Raw genomic sequence first — 21,797 nt, forward strand, 5'->3', positions numbered from 1 at the left:
GTACTCCTTTTAAATCCTTATACGTCCAAGCAAAAACATCTTTATATTCCATGAATGTTCTGAATGCTGCCGCCTTTTATACTGGGTTCCAATCATCTCCTACAAGAATGTTCTTTGGATTTTCCTCATCACCCAAGTTCATTGTTTTCACTGTCGGCTCTTCATACTTTATTGGTTTATCTTTACTGAACATATGGGCAGGTGTTTCATCCACCTACGCTTCTCCCTCCTTCAGTTCATTGTACTCCTTCGGAAACTCGTGGCCTTCTTTCCCTTCCTCGATACTCAAAATATTGCAGCTCGGAAAGACTTCATAAACTTCGATTTGCCAGTGTAGCAATCCCTTTACTGAATCTAGGTCGTCATCAGTTGACCCGCCTTGTAACCTCAGTACTCCATTATCTGGTTCCATCCTTTTTTTTTCCCTTCGTCGTCATTCTCGCCTTCGCCTTTTGAGTCCGATGATGCTGCTTCCTCTCCTACAATCTGTGTATGCAAATCGATAATAAATCTGCTACCTCCTTTTTCCATTGATAGGGTGTTCCTTTTCCAATCATGCTTTACCTTAGCTTGCACCAACCACCCCCGTCCTAGGATGGCATCGTACCCTCTTCTCTTTAATGGAATGACTACGAAATCCAGTAAAAATGGTTGTGTCCCAATTGTTACTGGCTGCGCCATTAGAGTGCCCAAGGGTTTTATCCCATGTTGATCTGCTGTTAGTAACTGAAAGGTGGGCGGCCATAGTGTTGGTTGTCCAAGTTTTTTCCAGATATCTTCCACCATCACATTCACTCCCGATCCTCCATCTACTATTATATCCGTTAGCATCGTACCCAAAATGCCCATCTCTACCATTGTTGGGTGTCTACCTGTCGTAAGTGCTAATAACATCGGTTCTGTTGCTACTGCTGTGGTTGTTTCCTTACTATCCTTTGCTCCCTCAGTCACTCTCGGGGACGGTGTCATATTTATAATAGCCGTACGCAGCTGTGGCATGGTGAGAAGAAGATCATTTAGTTTAATTGGCACTTCTGTTTGCTTTATACTTTTCACCATGCTTTGCTCCACCAAGTTTCTTTTCAGAGTTTCAGCAGTGTCTTTTACTTGTGACTTCTCTGCTTTCATCTGCTTCTCTATCTCTGTTTGGGCTTTTTGTAACCTCTCTTTCTCTTCTTCCGCATTTGGATGCTTTCCTCGCTTGCTCTCCTGTGATCGCCAACACGTTCTCATCACATGTTTCAATACTTAATAAATTTACTCCTTGCTTTGGACATTTTGAATCTTCATGGTCCCCTAGACCACACCATCTGCACAGTAGTTGCGGCGTCTCCTTTGTAGTACAGTCCCTCGTGAAGTGACCCGAAAGATTACATGCCCGACACTGTATTGTCGGCCGTCCACTCGCATCATATTGTATTCTACTCCGGCCTCCATTGTTATTGTTATTGTTTACACCCCTTCCGCGTCTATTACTATTTCAATAGCCACCTGAAGTTGCATCATTGCCCACGTTGTTGCTATTGTTCGACGCTTCCTGTGTTAGTAACACTTGTTGGTGTCCTTTTGTTTTCAAGTTAAACGGGCACTCCTTCAAGGAATGCCTCGCCACCTGACAGATGTCACAAAACTGCTTCTTTGGGCATGAACCCTTCATATGGCCGTCCTCCTTGCAATCTATGCACCACAGTTCTCCTTTTACTTTATCCAGATTCTTTTTCAAATTTTTGAATTCTTTCATCATCCGAAGCATGTCTTTTTGTAGTGCTTTCACCTTCTTGTTCGATTCCTCATCGCTACTACTACTCTTTGAGGATGAATCGTCCAAATCAGAAGATTTATGCTTCTTCTTACTCGTCTTTTGTTCGCTTTCCAAATCCATGGCACAAGTATACGCATCAGCGTACAATGCCAGTGGTACAATCCTCAGTTTCTTTTTAAGAGCCAGCCGTAGCCCCTCCACAAACCACCATTTTTTCAACCCATCCGCTGGTTGACTCTCCATCTTTTCGATCAATTCTTTCAGTCACTTGGCATAGGTTCGAACTGTCTCATTCTTTCCTTGTTTGGTGCTGTAGATTTTTGCCACTATTTCATTATCATCTCGGAGTAATCTGAATTCTGCTATAAATTCTTTTTTAACATTCTCCCATGTATTAAGTTTCTTAGGACCAGTGTTAGAAAACCAATCTATCGCCACACCCCGTAGGGTCACTGGAAATTGTCTTACCCAATCATCCTCATCTGTCACACCATTTGCCGTCCATATGGTTTCACACGTTTTACAATGTCTGTTAGGGTCTGCTGAACCATCATCGTGAAACTTGGGTAACTTTTCTTTAGGGCCAGCCATCGTTACTTGCCTTTGATTCTGAGATACTTGTGTACCTGCGCTGTTCTGAGCTCCTGCGCTGTTCTAGACTCCCGCACTGTTCTGTGCTCCCATGCTATTCTGGTCTTCCACGCTGTTCTGTGTTCTCGCGCTATTTTGGACTTCTGCGCTGTTCTGGACTCCTGTGTTGTTCTGGACAACAGTCTTGTTTCCAACAACTGCGTTGTCTGGTGAAAAGTCTTCAAGTGATGTTCTATTCTCCGCCTGTATCCGTTTATCAGGTGTATCAGGAACGAAGAGATCACTCCACGCTCGTGCTCCCTCGGCACTCTGAGCCGTGCGAGTTGCTTCCCTTCCGTTCGGACACTCTCCCCTCGGTGTATACAGGTTAAGGAATTCTTCCCTTGTTTCTTCCACCAAATTCAAGTGTTGTCGAGTTTCTTCCAGCAATTCCTCGACACTCCTCAGCCTACTAGGTGAGTGCACTCCCTCCGTCTGTGCCTCTTCACCCCTTCGGTGCCCCCGGCAATTTGCTAAAGTCTCTGTCTGTGCTCTGCTTGCTGTGTTAAAATTAAAATTTCTTTTGTTGTATTTTGTTCATTTTTATCTTTTACCTTTTTCCGATCCTTGTTTGGCAAATTCGGCATTAATCCTCATTCCTTCATTCCAGGTACGTCTGGCAATGGCGCCAAATGTTTACCGCATAGGGTAGGAAGTTCAACACATGTATAACACGATTCGATTCAGAACAGGTACTTTATTCATGTATGCACTTGCTGATTACAATCCGATTACAATGACTACAATGATCAATGATGATTACCACCATGATTTCAAAGTCCATCTCGAATGTGTACATATACCTTTTCGAAGGGGTGACTCAAGCATCACGCTCCTGTTCGGATACTACTCTACCCATCGGCTACATTGTACATTTACTGACAATAGCAGGATCGAAGTGCTCTAATAACATTGTAATGTTCTTGTTTTCCCCTGTGCGAGGAACAACCAACTGAATGTGGTGTACGGTGTACCGAACAAGACAGTTCATGAGGAAATATTGCTGTACGGTAGCACTGTATAGGGAGCAAGTGTGATGTCGTATGGTAGAGCAAAGCAAACAAGTTCGTACTGCACAGGGATCACAATGGGTAGGCCGTACGGTAGCAAGAGAAGGTGTACAATTGTGGGAAGAAACTGTACGATGGTTAGTTAAAGGCAGTACGGTGATTAAAGAAGCCTGTATGGTGATTAAGAAAGGCCGTACAGTGAGGTGAAGGTGTTTGTACGTATGACAATGGCAAGTGTCCGTACGGTGGTAGGATGATGATGATGTTGTTGAGGGTATATGGTGTAGTATGATAAAGGAAATGCAAAGAAGTTTGATAGTGCAATATAATTAACACGAGAAACTTGTAGGAAAACCAGACACACTTGCACCGAACAATGATAATAACATTAGACAATATTAGAAACTAAATAATATATATATGCCGAAAGTTGGTGCTCTGACTTGCTAGATTCGAGCGAATTATTATATGCATCAACGGAATAGTGTGAGGGTTAAATCCCACCGAAACTGTAATAAGCCATATAGGGAAGATCTTTCACTTCCGAAATGGCGAACAACAGAGAACCCTAAACAGGAGTTCACAATACAAAGAAATAATCCAGAATGCATATCTACAGACTTGCTACAAGCCATGCTTAAATACCCGTTAGGAAACCTTTTGGAGGGTGTACAAAGATAGTTGACAGCGTCACAAATGTCGGAAACAAATATAAAAATGGGTTCGTGATACATTAAATCAATCAGCCCGTTACAAAAGTTTAATTTACTATTTATTTTATAACAGGAACTTTACAACCAGCTACTGTGTTATGCACTCTTATTTGTCACTGACTAATCACCATGACCACTTGATGTCTCCTAATGTATATTTGTTGATACTTGACAAGTTAGCGACGTCAGTAAGAGATGCTTCTCTATTGATGGATGTATAACTAGAAGGCTATTATAGATCACTGTCTACTCCACACTACATCGTGTATGAAGATGATACTCAATAATTAATGCTATTTAATTATCAGTATCAGTCCAACATTATCCACTATGATCATATTCGGCCTTCCTAATTTAAGCAGAATAGCCCTATACTTGATTGTTATGTATTATTTTCAAAATCCCTTTTTGTGGGTTTCATACTATCAACATGGCTCAAGTAATCATTGCTTAGGCATAATGTTGATTGCCTGAATCTCCAACTTATAGTTGTTTGATTGGACTTCTGCCTCAACATATCGTATGATAATCGTGAATTTCCATGGTTTGTGTGAGTATTCCATTATTATATTATTTGTATTGAGGGGTTGTCATCAACATTTGTTGACATTCCTTTCTTTACATTGTAGTCACTTTTTCCTCTGCTTTAGTCAAATTGACATTACAGTGTTGTCGTTGATCCTCTGTGGTGGCCAATCGCTCCTTGGAAATTACTATAACATCACGTCCTTTAACAAGAACTTTTATTTAATTAGTAACTTTGGATTATGACTCAGTCATCTCTTAATACTCCGATTTTATATTTAGGATAATTTTACCAGCTCTATTAATATATAAATAATCAACCAATATTCATCAGATATTGATGTTTTCATGATGGCCAATATTGAACTGTCTATATTTTGCAATTTTGTCTGTCTAAAAGACTTCACAAAATTGAAGAAATATTAGCGGTGTATTGTCAAGGTTGGGGGCATTACAAAGTTGAAACATATGGGCGTACAAATTCTCAAATTGTCATTATTGTGGAAATCTTATCAAAAAAATTATCAGCAATTTAGTCTAACTTTGTTTCAACGTCGAAGGATTTTTTATGCGGGAAATGACATGAAAAGCTTAAGTGGCTTTCAAGGTATATAATTAATATGTGCCACCTATCACCTTGCAGAGACAATGACTTATTATGTGCACCTCATCATTCTAGGACAGACTATCACCTCTGTCCTTGAAATTCACTTCATTTTATATATACTATTTAATAATATACTATGTTAATATATACCTATGCTCTTGGTATGTATGTGATAGATGAGAATAACACATTTTATTAAGATTGTTTACTTGTGAAATCTTAAATCTTATTTCAACTTGTACTTCCAAGAATATAATCGTACTCTCTATAAGCCCTTATGTGGCAATTTATTGGTTCCCTTCTCTTGGTTCTTTCAACTCTTTCTTTGGGAGAATTTCCTTGAAGGATTTCATATTTAGTGGCATTGTTTAGCTATTTACTAGGATTTGGTCATCTTCGGTATATTCGCTCTTGTAAGGATATTCTGTTGTTTTAATTTAACATACTTGTTTTTTCTTCTTGGTGTAATCTTAGACAATCTTGCTACTTTAAATTTCTGTACTTTTGAGACTGATTGGCCTGCTTTGGTCATTTATGGACAGATATATATATATATTTTTCCTTTATTTCTGCATCCTTTTACCCAGTTGTGTTTTATGTTAATAAGAAATATGATGATAAATAAAAGCATTTTAATCTTTTTAAGATGTTTTGGCAATTCCTCTTTAATATCTCTTAGGAACAACCTTTGAATGGAAGATGGTAATATAGAAATTGTTTATTATTTGTTGTCTATTTATATTTATTTTGTACTTCTGAATGCATAGTTGATTGAATATAGGCCTTGGAAGAAACAGATGAGGTTGAAGATCGGATTCCTGCTATAGCCATAGTGGGGAAACCTAATGTAGGCAAAAGCAGCATTTTGAATGCTTTAGTTGGGGAGGAGAGAATGATTGTAAGTCCTGTTAGCGGAACAACTCGTGATGCTACAGATACAGAGATCACTGGACCAGATGGACAGGTGATATGATATATAATATGATTATTTTGTTGTCTATTTACCTTCGTAGAGAAATTATGTCTTTATTTAACTGAATGAACAGGTTCTGCAGCTGCATATACACTATATTTATGGATCATTTAGAGATTTGGGTTAAATAAGTTTCTGTCGAGAAGATAAATAGTTCTAATGGAAAGAGTTTTTATTGTAGAGTTACAGTTGTCTTTATTGTTTATTGATGTCACTTCAATTTATAACTTTACAAACTGCCATTATTTTGGTTTGCGCATTGTAAATAATGTTGAAAGATGCAACTAAACTGACAGGTTCATATTATTCGCATGTCTGCATAGCTGAAACAATAGTTGCTAGAGTTGGACTCAACATAGACTTCGCAAGCCAATTTTGACTCGAAGTTAGCACAAAACTTAACACATTTAGGAAAACATTTTACAAAAATATGAATTTTGGAATACGATGGCTTACATTTGTTTCAATTCTTCTATTCTTGTCTAGTCTCTGAAACTGGTGTGCATGTCTCATTTAGGCCTGCTTGACCTGGAACTTACCAGATACCCAATGAGTTTGGTAACTACGGCTCAAACACAAGGGAAATATGCAGCAGATGAAACATCCAAAGGAACGATGTTAATGAAAAAATCTGAATAACCATATCAAAAGCTGCAGGTGGGAGAAGCACTACATTATCAACCTTGACAAGGCTTTCCTTGGGAGGATTGTGATGTCTATATTTATTTTCCATAGGGATGATTTTGGATGAATACTAATTGAGCAATAGTATCTTCCTAATTTCTTCCTTTAGGGATTTCCATTGCACACTTCTTTCTACAAAAATGTACTTTGTGATCTTGAGTTTTCATGTTAGGAAGATTGGTCTAAGAAAAGTTTACCAGCTATGCAAATTCAAAAAAATTTAATCAAAGAATCTGTCTTCATTTTGAGTTTTACTTTGGCTTCCACAAATAGCTACAACACTTTCAGGCTATATGCAGTACTTTGTTCATCTCAATTCCTTTGAAATCAATCTGAGGCTTTTAATAATCCTCTATGAGTATTACTACCTTCCCGAGTCTCTGACCATAATAATCTATTTGAATAAACATCATTTGTAACATAGGACTGGCATGAGTTGAATTTTCCTATAGTCTGATAGTTTTCCAGAGCATGTTGTCTATATACCTAGCCTATTTTTTGTAATGCCCCCAATTTTTGGTGCTTATTTCAGTATTATTCAGTTTGATGCCCTATTTATTTGTCGCATGCCTTTTAAAGATCATTCAGGACACTTTAATTCACACTTACTATTTTTAATAAGTCACTTGGATGTTTTGTTCATACTTACTATTTATAGTAAGTCACTGGGATGATCAGTTGGCATCATATCTATATTCGAAAAAGTGGATGGATTATTCCCATGAGTTGATATTCATAATTATCAAGGGTTTAACAATTTAAGTTAAATTATAAAGTTAAAATAAGTTTAATGTTACTAATATTAATTATATTAAATGATATGATGATATGAAGGGGGTTAAAGTGTATTTAAGTCATTTTGCATGAAGTGACTTAAAAAAATTACAATATATATTATAAAGTCACTTTAATTAATAAAGCTTTCTAGCTTGTTCAAGAAGCTAGTTCCTTGGGAGAATTAAAAGTAAAGGATGATTTATCCCACCTTGACGTGGAGATTCACTTGGAGTTTGAGGAGTCTTTGTAAAGAAACCTTGTTTTTCTTCGAGAGCATGTTATAAGATTATTTTATTGAAGCTATTTCTGTTGTTGGTGAGATACAGTGACTGGATTGTTCTAAGGATGGAAACCCTTGTAACCAAGAAGGTTTCAACATAAAAATACTCCTTCCATGATTGGTGAATTTGTACATAGTTCACATCAGTGTTTTGTGGTGAAGTTCTTAAATTGTATGCAAGCATTTCAATTTTTTTTTTTTCAAGCAAACCTCCATTCAAGCCAAGAGGGTGACTCTTTGAAATCAGTCCTACATATAACTCTTCTTTCTTGACACCTTTGTCTGGTCCATTTGTTTGCTATTTCCAGAATTATATTTTCTGTTGAAAAGTTTAGTTTTCTGCTGTAGAAAGAACAGTACGAGGTGCAAGCATTCTCACTTCTATTGTTGTTTCTGCTTCTCTAAGTGCTAGGACAATTTGGAAGAAAGGTTCCTTTGTTTTCTTAACAAACAAATCCTTATTGTAGAATCTTTATTTTCTCTTATAGTTTTTGGACAGTCATTGAGTTTATTTTGGGGGTTGTGTAAAGGAAGCAAGAGAAATGACTATGAAAGTTTAATAACTATTTTTGACTTATTATTTTTCATGCAATATATTTGGGTGCCGGACCTGAGATGCACCCTTGCACCTGCGCACCCGCCGAGTGCGCCGAATGGTGCGACGTCGCTTTCGTGGCGGTGGCGGAGTGTGGGTGTGTGATGTATCCACACCCGAGACATAATCGTGCCCTATGCCCCAGGGTGTTACCCCAGGTGCGCACTGATTATAATAGAATTTGACATTTGTTTATTTTGCATTATAGAGTTTAAAACAATTATTTGATATATTTTGTTAAAAATTATAATAGAGTTTAACATTTATTTATTTTGCATTATAGAGTTTAAAATAATTATTTGATATATTTTGTTTTAATGTTTTTAAGATAAGTTACCCAATTCCCCCCCCCAATCCTTCGAATTGAGCGAATTTCAAACCGGTCCTTGGTTCAGGTCCCGATTCCCTTTTGGGTTCCACTTGGGTTCAAATCCAAGCAAGTTAGTTCCCCCAAGCCAAACCTAGGTAGAACCATGGTCGAACCAGGGTATACCCAGGCAAACCGAGCACGAACTAGGTACAAGTTCCACTGAGATACATTCTATAATTTAGTGCAGAAAATGATTATAGCAGAATTTGAATATAGATCATTTAACATTACAAAACAAAATTCGCTTAAATTAAAATATCTATTACATCAAATTAAATTAGCACTCAATATATCTTACAGTGAAATTTTTATATCCAATTGCGAATAATGACCCTTGTCTGATTAATTGGAAGCTTTGTATCTTGATAAATGACAATTACAAGTTTATAGCATTTTTGTTGTTTTTATGATACTATGTGGCATTCTAATCTTAATTCATTCTTCTTGGCTGCATACAAATGTTTTTACGTATGCATGTATACATAGTTTTTGCAAGTTTTTGTACTAATGAACCCAAACAAACTCAAACTGCGTTTCAAAATTTTGTCATACTAGTGAATTGGTTCTTTGAACCCGAACTCGAAGCGGTAACTTAGTTATTTTGTGCACACCCTTTGCTTGAGATTATGGGTTGGAACCATAGTAACATGGAGACGTGTCCCCCCCCACCATTTTGGCCCACACCTCGAAGACGATGATGCACCATGGACTTGGGGACTCCATCCACCTATCCCTAGTAGCACCACCAGATCTGTGCCACCTCTACCAAGGTTGGGAGGATGTTCTGATTTTAAGTTTTGCTGATTCGACTATTTATGTTCAATATTCAATGTTCCAACTCAATGCAATATTCAACTTTTTACTCTCTTACATTTTTGTATCTTATATTGCAATACATATATTTATAACTAGCATTTCAAGTACCATATGTATAGTATATACAACCCCCCCATCCCCACGCTGTCCCCAAATTAAGGCCCCTCTATCCACCTGTCCCAGAAGATTGTCCCCCTGTCCCCCAAGGTGGTGTAACTATGGAACAAAGAGGTCCATGATGCTGCATGAAAACAAATTTGCAACATTCCATTTGTTGCAACCAAGTAATTCTTTTTTATTTGATTGTTTTAAGTTTAAAATTGAACTCTACTTTGTCTAATGACTAATCATAATCTATTTGTGACAAGCCTCCTTATTGGCAAGGCATGATAGATTTCACAACCATTTGTGGAGTGAGTTTCTGAGTCCCTACTAATGTTAAGTAGTTCCCTCTTGTTAGATTAGTTAATGATATGAAAGTTAAGCTAGAGGACCACAACCACTCTTAGAGCCAAAAGGGTTGCACCATCATGATAGATGGTTGGATGGATTGGAAGAATGGAACACTCCTAAACTTTCTTCTTTCATGCAAAGGTGACTGATCATTCTACTTCCCTAAATGAATTGAAGAATTTATATTTGATTTTTTGATTGATCTATGATATTGATAATTATTTTGCTTTATTTTCAGGATTCACCATATTCTTGAAGTCTATTGATGGTTCTTGACATGTGAAGAATGTCACATACTTATGTGAGGCTCTTGAGGAAGTCATACACCAGACGGGCGAAGAAAATGTGGTGTAGGTGATCATGGATAATGTAGAAAGTTATGCTTTTGATCAAGTAAAATAGGTTTTGATGGGGCACGGAAACCCATTACAACTAGATTTTATAAGGGATTTGAAACCCAACATAAATGAAATGCTATAGATACATATTCAATAATAGATCAATAGTTAAATCCTGCCAAGGGTCAGCAGAAGGACAGTAGCAGGAAGATTGAAAAATATAGCATGGGCAGCAAACATATGCCCAAAAGGGCAAATCAAGACCCAACAAGACCCACTAGATCATAGGGAAAAAGGAGGGGAAGCCTCCCAACCCCAAAACATAGCATAAATCTTCAAGCACAACTTAATCATCTTGAAGTACATATTCTTAGCACCAGCTGAATATTTAGGGGAGAGAACTTCTCCACATCCAATCTCCGACACTAACTCCCTTCCACCTCAATAGAAAGGGTACCCACCTCAAAAGCAAGTTTTGTTGCTTGAGGTAATTTTTTTATTTCTAAAATTCTAATCGACAAACATTTATGAATCTATTTAAAATTTTCTTAACAAATCTATTTCTAATGAATTAAAAATTGTTGTAGGTAAACTTTTGATAGAGAGGCACTTGAGAAAAAACTGGTCTCCATTTGTGATTCATTGCCTTGACCTCATGTTAGAGGATACTGGCAAGCTTGAATGGGTTGACTCATTGCCATTTGTGACTCATTGCCTTGACCTCTAGTCCTCTTTTATGATCAGAGAATGGATGAAATGGTTTACTCGTGCGGAAGAGTACGGATGATGAACGATATGGATACAAATCTGCTTAGGAAAGTCCGTATAGATGGCCACAGGTGGCTATACGGGATGCAAAAGAGGTCGTACAGATGCCAGGAAGGCCGTATGACAGTCTAGTCTATGCCATCTAATGGAGAAGTGACCGTATGGGAGGAATACTTGGCTATACAGTGTCAAGAGAGGGCTGTACGGTGGGATAGACCAAGGTGGCCATACAACAAGCCGTACGGTGGGTGAAAGGGGAGGGAGTAAAGATGGTAAGGGGTGACGAAAAAGGCCATATAGTGGCAAAAAGGGCAAAATCCATACAATGTAGAGTTAAATGATATGGATGGCAGAGGGATGAGGGCCATACGGTCAAGGTATGAGCAGTACAAAAAATGACAGGAAGCCACATAGATAGGTATTGGGGACCAAAACAAAATACACCCTTGTTCATACACAAACACAATAGATCCTGATGAAAAACCACACAATAATAGAGATTTGAATGCAAATAATAATTGCTAGAAGATAATACTCCAATTTGCTAGATCCGAGTGAGGTATTACATGCAACAACAGAATAGGGTGGGCTAAATCCCACCGAAACTGCACGAGCCAAATAGGGAAGATCTTTCACTTCCGAAATGGCGAACAATCCCGAACTCCAACAGGAATTCGCAGTATAGAGAAAATTAATCCAAAAGCATACCAACTACAACCTACAAGCCATGCTTAAATACCCGCTAGGAAACTTTTCGAGGGTGTACAAAGATAGCCGACAACGACACAAACTACTGAAACAAAAGTAAAAATGAGTTCGAGATATATTAAAACAATCGGCTCGTAACAAAAGTTTGATTTATTATTTATTTTATAACGGGAACATTACAGTCCTTCCATCCCAAATTTTGCTTGTACTGAAGCAAATGCAACACCGAGTGTTGGAGAATGTGCTTGCCCTCCCAAATCGTGTCGTCCAATGGCAGGTGTCGCAAGTGTACCAAGTATTCCTTCACAGTGTGGTTCCGTAGGGCCCTCTCACGTACTTCGAGGATCTCAGCGGGTTCCAAAATGAGCTTTCCTTCTTCATTGAGTGGCGGAAGGTCAGTAGTAACTGTGATGTTTTGCCCTACGACTTTCTTTAGATAAGAGACATGGAAGACATTATGAATATGGCTACCCTTCGGAAGTTCCAGCTCATAGGCAGCTTCACTAATGCGGCGAGTTACATGATAGGGGCCATAGAATCAAGGTTTTAGTTTCTCCTTTCCCTTTTTCTTCAGTGAGGATTGTCGATATGGTTGGAGCCGGAGATAGACCAAATCCCCCACTTCGAAACTTCTCCCTATGCTGTGTTTGTCGGCGTACATCTTCTGTTGATTTTGTGCCCTCTGTAGATTTTCCTTCAAGCATCTCAGAATGTCTTGTCCCTCCTGAAGCCAGTCCCTTGCCCTTGGTGCGCGACTATTGCCCAACACTGTGTCGATGAAGGAAAGGGGTTCGTACCCATACAAAGCTTTGAAGGGTGCCATTCTGATGGACATGTGGTACATGGAATTGTAGCAATATTCTCCTAGATGGATCCATTTTACCCACACTCGTTGTGCCAAAACGTAGTTCTGAAGGTAGCCTTCAAGCCATTTGTTCACAATCTCTGTTTGTTTGTTTGTCTGCGGGTGGTAACTTGTACTTGGCGATAGTTCTGTCCTTGCGATTCAAAATAGTTCTATCCATAAGATACTGATGAATCGTCCATCCCAATCACTGATGATGTTTCGGGGTAACCCATGCAGATGAAAGACTTCTCTAAAGAACAGATTGACAACTTGTGCAGCCTGAAGGTTGGAGGGGATGGCGAAGAAATGGGCATATTTTGTCAATCTATCAACCACCACAAAAATACAATCCTTTCCGTTGACCTTGGGAAGCCCTGTTATGAAATCCATCAATATACTTTCCCATTTACGTTCGAGAATTGGCAAAGGTTGTAGCAGCAGCAACCTAGTAGGTAGAGTATGTTCAGACTTGTTCTACTGGCAGATTGTACACTCTCTTAGATATTGCAACACATCCTCTTTAAGTCCTTTCCATGAAAACCTCCCCCAAAGACTTCTATAAGTTTTGAGGAAATCTGGGTGTCCAGCTAGGGGTGACCCGTGTACTTCTTTTAAGATTTGCTACTTTAGTTTGGATTTTGATACCAAATATATCCAGTTTTTATAGTAGATGATGTCATCCACCACTTTGTACTGATCATCGTGGGTGTGGCCATCCATTATTTCACAAGAAAATGTATTTTTGAAATATTCCACTAATAGATGTGCTTTCTAGTCAACGAAAATCTGGTCTAGTGAGTAGATGGTGGGTTTTCAGGATAAGGCATCTGCAACCACATTGTTTTCCCTTTCACATATTCAATGTCAAAATGAAAAGCTTGAACCTTGCTTACCCATTTTTGTTGCCGTTCGTTCAAGTCCCTTTGCTCTAGAAAATATCTTAGACTTTTGTGATCCGTACGGATGACAAACCTGGCGCCCACCAGATATTGCCAAAACTTGACTAATCCATGAATGATGGCCAACATTTCTTTGTTGTAGATGGAATATAGGTGTTCTGTTGGCGTAAGCTTCTTGCTCTCATAAGCAATGGGGTGTTTATCTTGCATTAGTACCGCTCCAATGCCTTTGTCGGATGCGTCACACTCCAAAATGAACAGTCGAGTGAAATCAGGTAGTGCAAGTACGGGACAAGTGCTCATTGCCTCCTTCAGCTTATCAAGGGTGAGTTGTGCCTTCTCATTCCACTGGACATACCCTTTCTTTGTGAGATCCGTTAAGGGTGCGCCGAGCTGAGAGAATCCTTTAACGAACCTCCTGTAGTAACTGCACAGTCCGAAAAATCCTCGCAAATCCATGAGTGATTTTGGAGGAGGCCAGTCAAGGATAGCCTGAATCTTCTCCCGATGCACTTGAACTTCGTATTTACTGACAACATGTCCCAAGTACAATATTTTTGTCATACCAAATTCACATTTGGACTGCTTGGCAAATCGGGACTGTTCCTCCATGATACTTAGAACTTCATTCAGATGCTCCTCCCATGTCTTGCTATAAATAAGAAGATCATCAAAGAATACCAATAAATACTTACACAATTATTTGTTGAAGATGGGGTTCATGCATGATTGAAATGTAGCAGGTGCATTGGTCAATCCAAACAACATGACCAGAAACTCATAATGTGCGTAGTGACAACGGAAAGTCATCTTCTCCACATCTTCTTCCCTCATGCGGATCTGATGGTACCTGGAATGGAGATCTATTTTTGAAAAATAGACCGTGCCATGCAATTCATCCAGCAACTCATCTATCCTTAGAATGGGATATCTATTCTTTATTGTTTTTTTGTTCAATGTGTGGTGGTCCACACACATGCACATCGTTTCGTCCTTTTGACCAATACCATAGATGATGCGAATGGGCTAGAACTAGGATGAATCCATCCTTTCTCTAGCAATTTTTGAATCGTCCTTTCGATCTCATCTTTGAATTTCTTGGGGTGGTGGTACAGTGTGGTTATGACTGGCTTTGCTCCTTATTCCAACTTGATAGTGTGTTCAAACCCCCCATTAGGTGGTATGCCAGGAGGAATATCCATGAAAACTTTATCATGTCTATTTAAAACATCCTGAAGTTCATCATCCTATGGAGGTGTTCAACGTCCCTTTATAGGTTCCACTGAGATAAAACAATGTGCAACCCATGCAACGTCATCATGCCAAAAAATTGCCTCCATCCGATGTGTAGACACTTCCTTCGGACTTTCATTTGCCATTCCTCGGAGGACAACCTTCTTTCTGTCAACAACAAAAGTAAAGTCCATCTGTTTGAAACTCTAAGTGTATTCATCAAGGGTCTCCATCCATTGTATGCCAAGAATAACTTCCATGTTAGCCAGGTCCACTATGAAGAAGTCCTCAGTCACCGTAGGAAAAACCAGCTTCACAAGCCCATCCATGCAGCAAGTTATTTGCTCAATTTGTGATTTTGTTTCCTTGATTACTTCTAAGTGAATGAGGAGGTTCTTTGTGGCCTATATACAATGCTGCAAAAGATGTCTAGTGAAGGCACATCTACAATGCAAGAAATGCATATAATAATGAACTAGGGGTGATTTTCACAAGCAAGATGTGCAGAGATGCTCGGACAACATTGCAGCCAGGTAGAAATATATGTTAAGATTCTTAAGTCCATGGTTTATGCATTTTCATTTTCAATCCATCTTTAAAGTTGGAAATGAGATTGGTTTTTTTTCTTTTCCTTATTTCAGATAAATGGTGGGAAATGTTTGGCCCTACAACCCCAAACCTTCAAAAACTTGCCATTTGTATTTTGAGACAGCCATGCAATGCTTCTAGATGTGAGCATAGTTGGTTCATGTTCGAGCCCATCCACTCGAAGAGGCATAATGGATTGTCTTTGGAGAGGTTGAATAATCTTGTCTTTGTTCATTACAACCTCCATCTTAGGACTAGAAATATTTTGGACATGAGTGGCTCACTAAGTCTACCAATCATATCGTCACTCCTCAATCCCTTGACCTTTGTTATTGTTCTTATGTTTCCCGACATGGTGTGCATGTCATTGTCCAATGGAAAAAATTACCTTGCTATTGTACTTGATTCTATATCCCATACTCATAGTCGTCCCTAAATTGACAACCTAGTAAAAAAGGGTTGGCAAAGGAACAATATCAACAAACAAGAATATTCTCACCATTGTAAATGATATAGAAAAAGACAAATTCATCCTCATGTTGGATTATTGCATTAATTTATGTTTATTATAGTAGTTTTGATTAATAAATAATATGTTAGTTGAATGTTAATACGTGGGATGTTATTCCCATAGGAAGTTTCTATAAGGCTATAAAAAGCCATTGCTTTTTAATGTAAAAATAATCAATGAAATATATATTGTACACAGTTATATCTAGTTATCTAGTTCTTTCCTCTCTGCGTTTACACCTCTATTTAAAAGAATTGTGCCAAATAAAAAGCCTTGCCAATTAGGGGATAATTAGCAATAAAAAGTGTTGATTAATAATTGCTATCATCTCTTTCATCAATACAGAGGATTAATAATTATCTACTAACTCAGCTGTGGAAATTAGGAGGTTCTTGTTCTCTAGTTTCCTTGAGAGCTTCATCCTTAGATTGCTGGATCATAGTTCAGAGCCCATGTGGAGTAATAATTAGTACTAAAATGTATTTAATGATGAAGCTTCCTTCAACTTTTTGGATTTGTTACATACCCTTTTCTCGAATAGTCGTAACCCTTCATATGCCCTTTGACTTTAACTACGATTAAACTTAAAGTTAATCATAGTTTATCATCAATTAATCTCTTTTTAAGACCTTACTGGCATTCTCCATATTGTAACATTCATTATTGAATTTGTGCATCAACACTCATTGATATCTTGACACCCAACATTGACTTCCATGCTCTCAATGAAGAGCAAAATGAACATTTTTTATTGTAATTTTCATTTTGTATTGACATTTGACAGATCAACGAATTAACAATTTTGTAAATTTTCTTTTTCACATTTTAACAAAGATTTTGTGGGTGGGTGACAATTACAAATATACAAAACACAAACCTGTACCCAATTCTAGTAAAAAAAAAACTGTTCTATTGACTTCCAGGACTTTGAACCCCGACCCAATCTGGCAAATCATTATAAAGAAAGCAAAAGCGAGAATTCACTTGTTAAAAGAGTCAAATTAAGCTCATGTGATGTCTTGTGCACCTTAGTTATTTCAATTTTTTCATGGATTTTCTGCTGCTTGCATCTGGGTTCCTTAACCACAGGGTATCTTAAGCACTAAGTAATGATATATTGATCTAGTCATTAATATTGATTTGGATTTGCCTTAACACAAAAAATAAAACATAAAATTCACAAAAAACGTGAAACTGAGCATACCTTGATTCAGTTGATAGGAAATGTATGAATTCATATGCTAAACTATGATTCAAAAATCAGCAAGCAAGCTATTGAGTGTCAAAATATCATTACATGCACCTGCACTAAAATGTATAACTTAGTTTCCTTGGGAAGACAACAAAGATAAGTGTATCAAGAACTAGTAGTGTTATAATTATTTTCTTTATGGAAATTTGCAAAAGTTTATGTATCACAAACAAATGAAATGCGACCTCTAAAAAGAAATCCTTATCTTACTGGTAACACGACAATTTATATAGAGTAGACAAATCTGAGAGCTTTAAATATAAATACTTGCTTGTTAACTATGGGTTATAAGCTAAGTTGCATAGGTACCTCCCCGCTGGACCTGCAAAAGTTCGAACCAGTTCGAAGTTCAGGTTTGATTCGAACTTGGTTTTGCCAGGGTTCCAATTATTGCTTGCTAGTTCAATTTGGTTCGAACCAAGTTAAAAACTTGGGTGAACCAAGCCAAAAAAAAATTGAACCAAGTTCGAACCACATGCTTTCTGGGCCCCGCAGGTGACAAAAAAGTGTTTTTTTCGCAAAATTTATTAAGTTGTTGGCATCCACAACCCTAAAAGGTTGTTACAAAATGCTTTTGGTGGCCTCTCTTTGTCATATTTTATGGGCTCTCATTGTCAGTTTTTGAAGAATTTGATGCCAACAACATTGTTGCTGCTGCTGATCCCATTGACCTTAGCTCTATTGCTGAGTCAACTAATGCCAGAGAAGAAGAAAATAAAGAAGGAGAAGAAGATGAATATGAAGAAGATAAAGATTGAAGAATTTAGAATATTAATAGATTTTTATTCCATTAGTTGAACAATGAATATGAAACAATGATACTTGAACTTGATGCTACAATTTATTTTTAATGGTTTCAATCTTTGATGTTGAACTATATGATGGTATGAGCACTATGACTGTATGATGGTAAGATCACTATGATTACAAGTTTATGGTGTTTTTGTTATTTACATGTGTTTATGCTACTATGCTACATTCTAATTTTAACTTATACTTCATAAATATGTATATATACATATATTTTTTATAATTTTTATATGTTTTCTACTAATGAACCCAAACCCCTTTCCAATATTTTTAAGAACATGTGAATCGGTTCTCGAACTTCGAACTTGGAATTGAACCCAAACCGATAACATAGATAAATATTGAATGATTTAAAATAAAAAAAATAAAAAATCTGAAGTATGGAAATATGTGAGAAAAAATGGTGCTAAATTCTATTGTACTAAAAATTCTATTTATTTCTTTAAAATGTATATAAGGTGAACTTAATGTCGGATTTTGTTTCCACTTGAACTTTATAGTTGTCAAACTCGAACTTGAACCTTGTGACTTAGCTTGACTTAATTTGATTGGTTGATCTTTGACATGCGCAACTTGAATTTTATGATAGGCTAGAGATGAGTGGGTGGCACCTAAACATGCTTATCTAATAGACTTAATAAATATGTCTTGGAGACGAAATAATATCTTTTGATACCCAACATTTCTCAAACCTTTAATTTTGATGGTTCGTATTCTCAAATTGTTTCATCTTCATGCATTCTATCCTATTTTTTGAAATCCTTTAGGTTGAAATTTTCGCATTGCCTGTTGTCCTACAAAATGGGTAGGTAGACAGTTATCGATGCGGCGACGATTGTGTCGTTTCATTGGCACTGTTTCAGACATTATAAATATTGTGGACACTTATGTATTTGGGCATCATTATCATTGTTCGGAATATCATTGTTATGTACCTAAAAGAAATGGTTAGGGTTTCTCTAAAAAAAATGTGTCTTGGTTCCGCAGACGCGGGGTGTCCTGTGGACACTTGTCCTGCGAAACATAGAGTGTCCTGTGGACACGTGGCCACGGACATCTGTGTCCCGCAGTGAGGGTCCCATGGGCAACATGTTAAACTCTCGTGGGCAATTTAAAAAAAAAACTCCCTCAGACAAAATTAAACATTAGAAATTGGTAGTTGCAGGTTAAAATAGAATAGTCAGCCGTAGGATAAAAGAAACCACGCCGAGTAACAAACCAAGGTTGTAGAGGGGAATCGCAGCCGCGGAGAAGGTAGAGAAGAGAAGAGGGAAAAGAGATAGTCACCAAGTATAGAGTTGCAAGTATAGAGCATTCACTGTGGAGAAGGGCAGTCCGTGGTAATAAGTAGTGATGCCAATAAGGAAGCCAAAAGAAGATTAAGTGTTGAAGGAAAAGAAAGAAGTTATAGAGAGGAATATATTGTAGGCACATCATCTGCGGGAAGAAAGAATATTCGCAAACAAGTAGAGGACAGCAAAGGCAATTCACGTGGGAATCATTGTTGTTGGAGAATATTTTCCGTGGGAGACAAAAGAGAAAAGGAGAAAGAGATACCCTAAACGTTTCTTTTAGGTACATAACAATGATATTTCGAACAATTATAATGATGCCCAAATACATAAGTGTCCACAATATTTATAATGTCCAAAACGGTGCCAATGAAATTACAAAACCGTCGTCGCATTGGTAATTGTCAAACTACCCGTTTTGCCAGACAACATGCCCTTAGTTGAATTTTCTTGTTGAAAATCTTGATTTCTTTTTGATGTCGTAACTTTGATCTGACACTAGAAGTGGTTGAAGTGTGGCATTTAGTTGGACTATCCGATTGAACTTGGATTTCCAAAGTTATTCAAGCTTGAAAATTTTTCTTCATTTGACTTGTAGACTTGGTCATGACACTCTGACTTGCCTTTTGTCTTGGAATACCTTATATTTGAACAACTTGTAGCTTGTTGGTCCATGAAGTCTTGATGCCTTCATCTACTTTTGCATTTGAACTTTGGTTTGCACCTTCATTCTGATCCTTGATCTCAAACATCATCTCACTTATCCTTGATGAATGACTTGCAATTGGTTGATCTCTATTTTAAGAGAACTTAATCTCACCACAGCCCTTTGTTCTCTAAGCATCTTCAACCTACATGTATCATCATCCATTAGGTAATGAATTTGAAACAGTTTTCTTTCAAAGATTGAAAATCGGATAACAAGAAATAAAATTTAAAACCAAGGTTACTTATGGACAATCTTTCAGTATTTCACCTTAAAACTTTTCCATGCCATCCTAAAATGCAAATAAAAATCTAATGATAAACCATATGAATTCAATACCTTATTTTCATCCGATTAAGTTTGAACTCTTTAAAATGAAACATGCTTTGCCAAATTTTAGCCACATACTTTACATGCCGATGACAGAACTCTGGGTGCTTTCAATGCCCAATTTCGATATGATTTGACTTCTTAGCTCAGATTTTACGTCGAGATTTGCAATTCACAGTACTAGGTCTCTGATTTTCTTGAAATTGAAGTAACAGTAGTCCAAATTTGTTTGATTTGATGATTACTCAATATCTTTTTTCAGCTCCAACCTTCTATGATGTCAAAACTTGGAGCCAAATTCCCAGGTCTGCAAGTTGGAAGGTCTGATTCTCTATGATTACCCAGATTTGAAGTTTACAGCATCAATGACTTGCATAACCCACACTTAATGTGGCTAAGGCTTGGAATGCAAATGTCTCCCCAAGACTTGGAAATTCAATAGTGGTTAATGACTGATCTGCTCTGCTCCTAGTTCGAACTGCCTTGTGTTACCCTAATTTTATATATGGTCAAATTTTAGACTTTGAATAAACACCTGTATGATTTGTTTAGAACCTAAGTCATTCCTGTGATGTCCTTAAGTAAAGGTGCTTCAAAATTCCTCCGAAACATATAATGTCAGACAGTCGGCCTTCATCAAAAGTTCTCAAGCGAGCAAGCCATCTTCTCATCTTTTTATTCCACCTGGTCTGGCTTCCTTGTCGCCATGTCACCCATTTTCAAAACCACACAACCTCAATCTCAAGTTCAAATCTTGTGAGAAGCGGTGACTATATGACAGTGGGCTTATCCAAGCCTGTTGATTCTTGATTACTGGGAAAATGACACAATCAAATTTGAATCTTCTATCCAAATCTGTGACGTGACCTTGAGTTGGAAATATGGTCGAAGTTGGCATAAATTTTTCATTACCTAAAGTAAAGATGGTACAGGTCATTTAATTCCCAACACCACCGAGTTTATTTTCCATGTTATCACACTTATACATGCAGAACATGCTATAATTAAGGACTGCCAAATTAGTTTCATCAGCTTGCTGGTGAAGGCATTTCATGCACCCGATTGCTGATTTCTGGTTTGCTTTTTAGAAATGGGACTTCTTGCAAATGCAGATTTTAAATTTTTCTAGAACAAAGGTCCTCAACCTGTTTTTTAGTCAGTCTAAACAAAAGAAGCAATTGAACAGTTTGAAATCATCTCCAGCCTCATTGAAATTCAAGAAGAGCTATGTTGGTTATGAAAGTGACTTTTTCAGTTTGGAAGGAGAGAGAGAGACAGCAAAACTTTATGATATGCTCAGAGAGCATGAGGAAGAATCTA

General features: G+C 37.6%; 1 protein-coding gene across 5 annotated transcripts in view; it reads left to right on the forward strand.

Moving 5' to 3' along the window:
• Positions 1-21,797, forward strand: part of LOC149537842 (uncharacterized) — a 310,563-nt gene that overhangs the window by 208,329 nt on the left and 80,437 nt on the right. For all 5 annotated transcript variants that reach the window (XR_016355921.1, XM_089799242.1, XM_089799243.1 and 2 more), the window contains exon 7: positions 6,029-6,211. Coding sequence is in view for 4 of the 5 variants with exons in the window: in XM_089799242.1 (XP_089655368.1) it covers positions 6,029-6,211 (183 nt within the window). In the remaining variant the exon portion in view is untranslated. The remainder of the gene's footprint in view (positions 1-6,028; positions 6,212-21,797) is intronic.

Source organism: Cupressus sempervirens, chromosome 9, assembly GCF_028749045.1.
Source record: "Cupressus sempervirens isolate cs-2001-9-10 chromosome 9, ASM2874904v1, whole genome shotgun sequence".
NCBI classification, from domain to species: domain Eukaryota; kingdom Viridiplantae; phylum Streptophyta; class Pinopsida; order Cupressales; family Cupressaceae; genus Cupressus; species Cupressus sempervirens.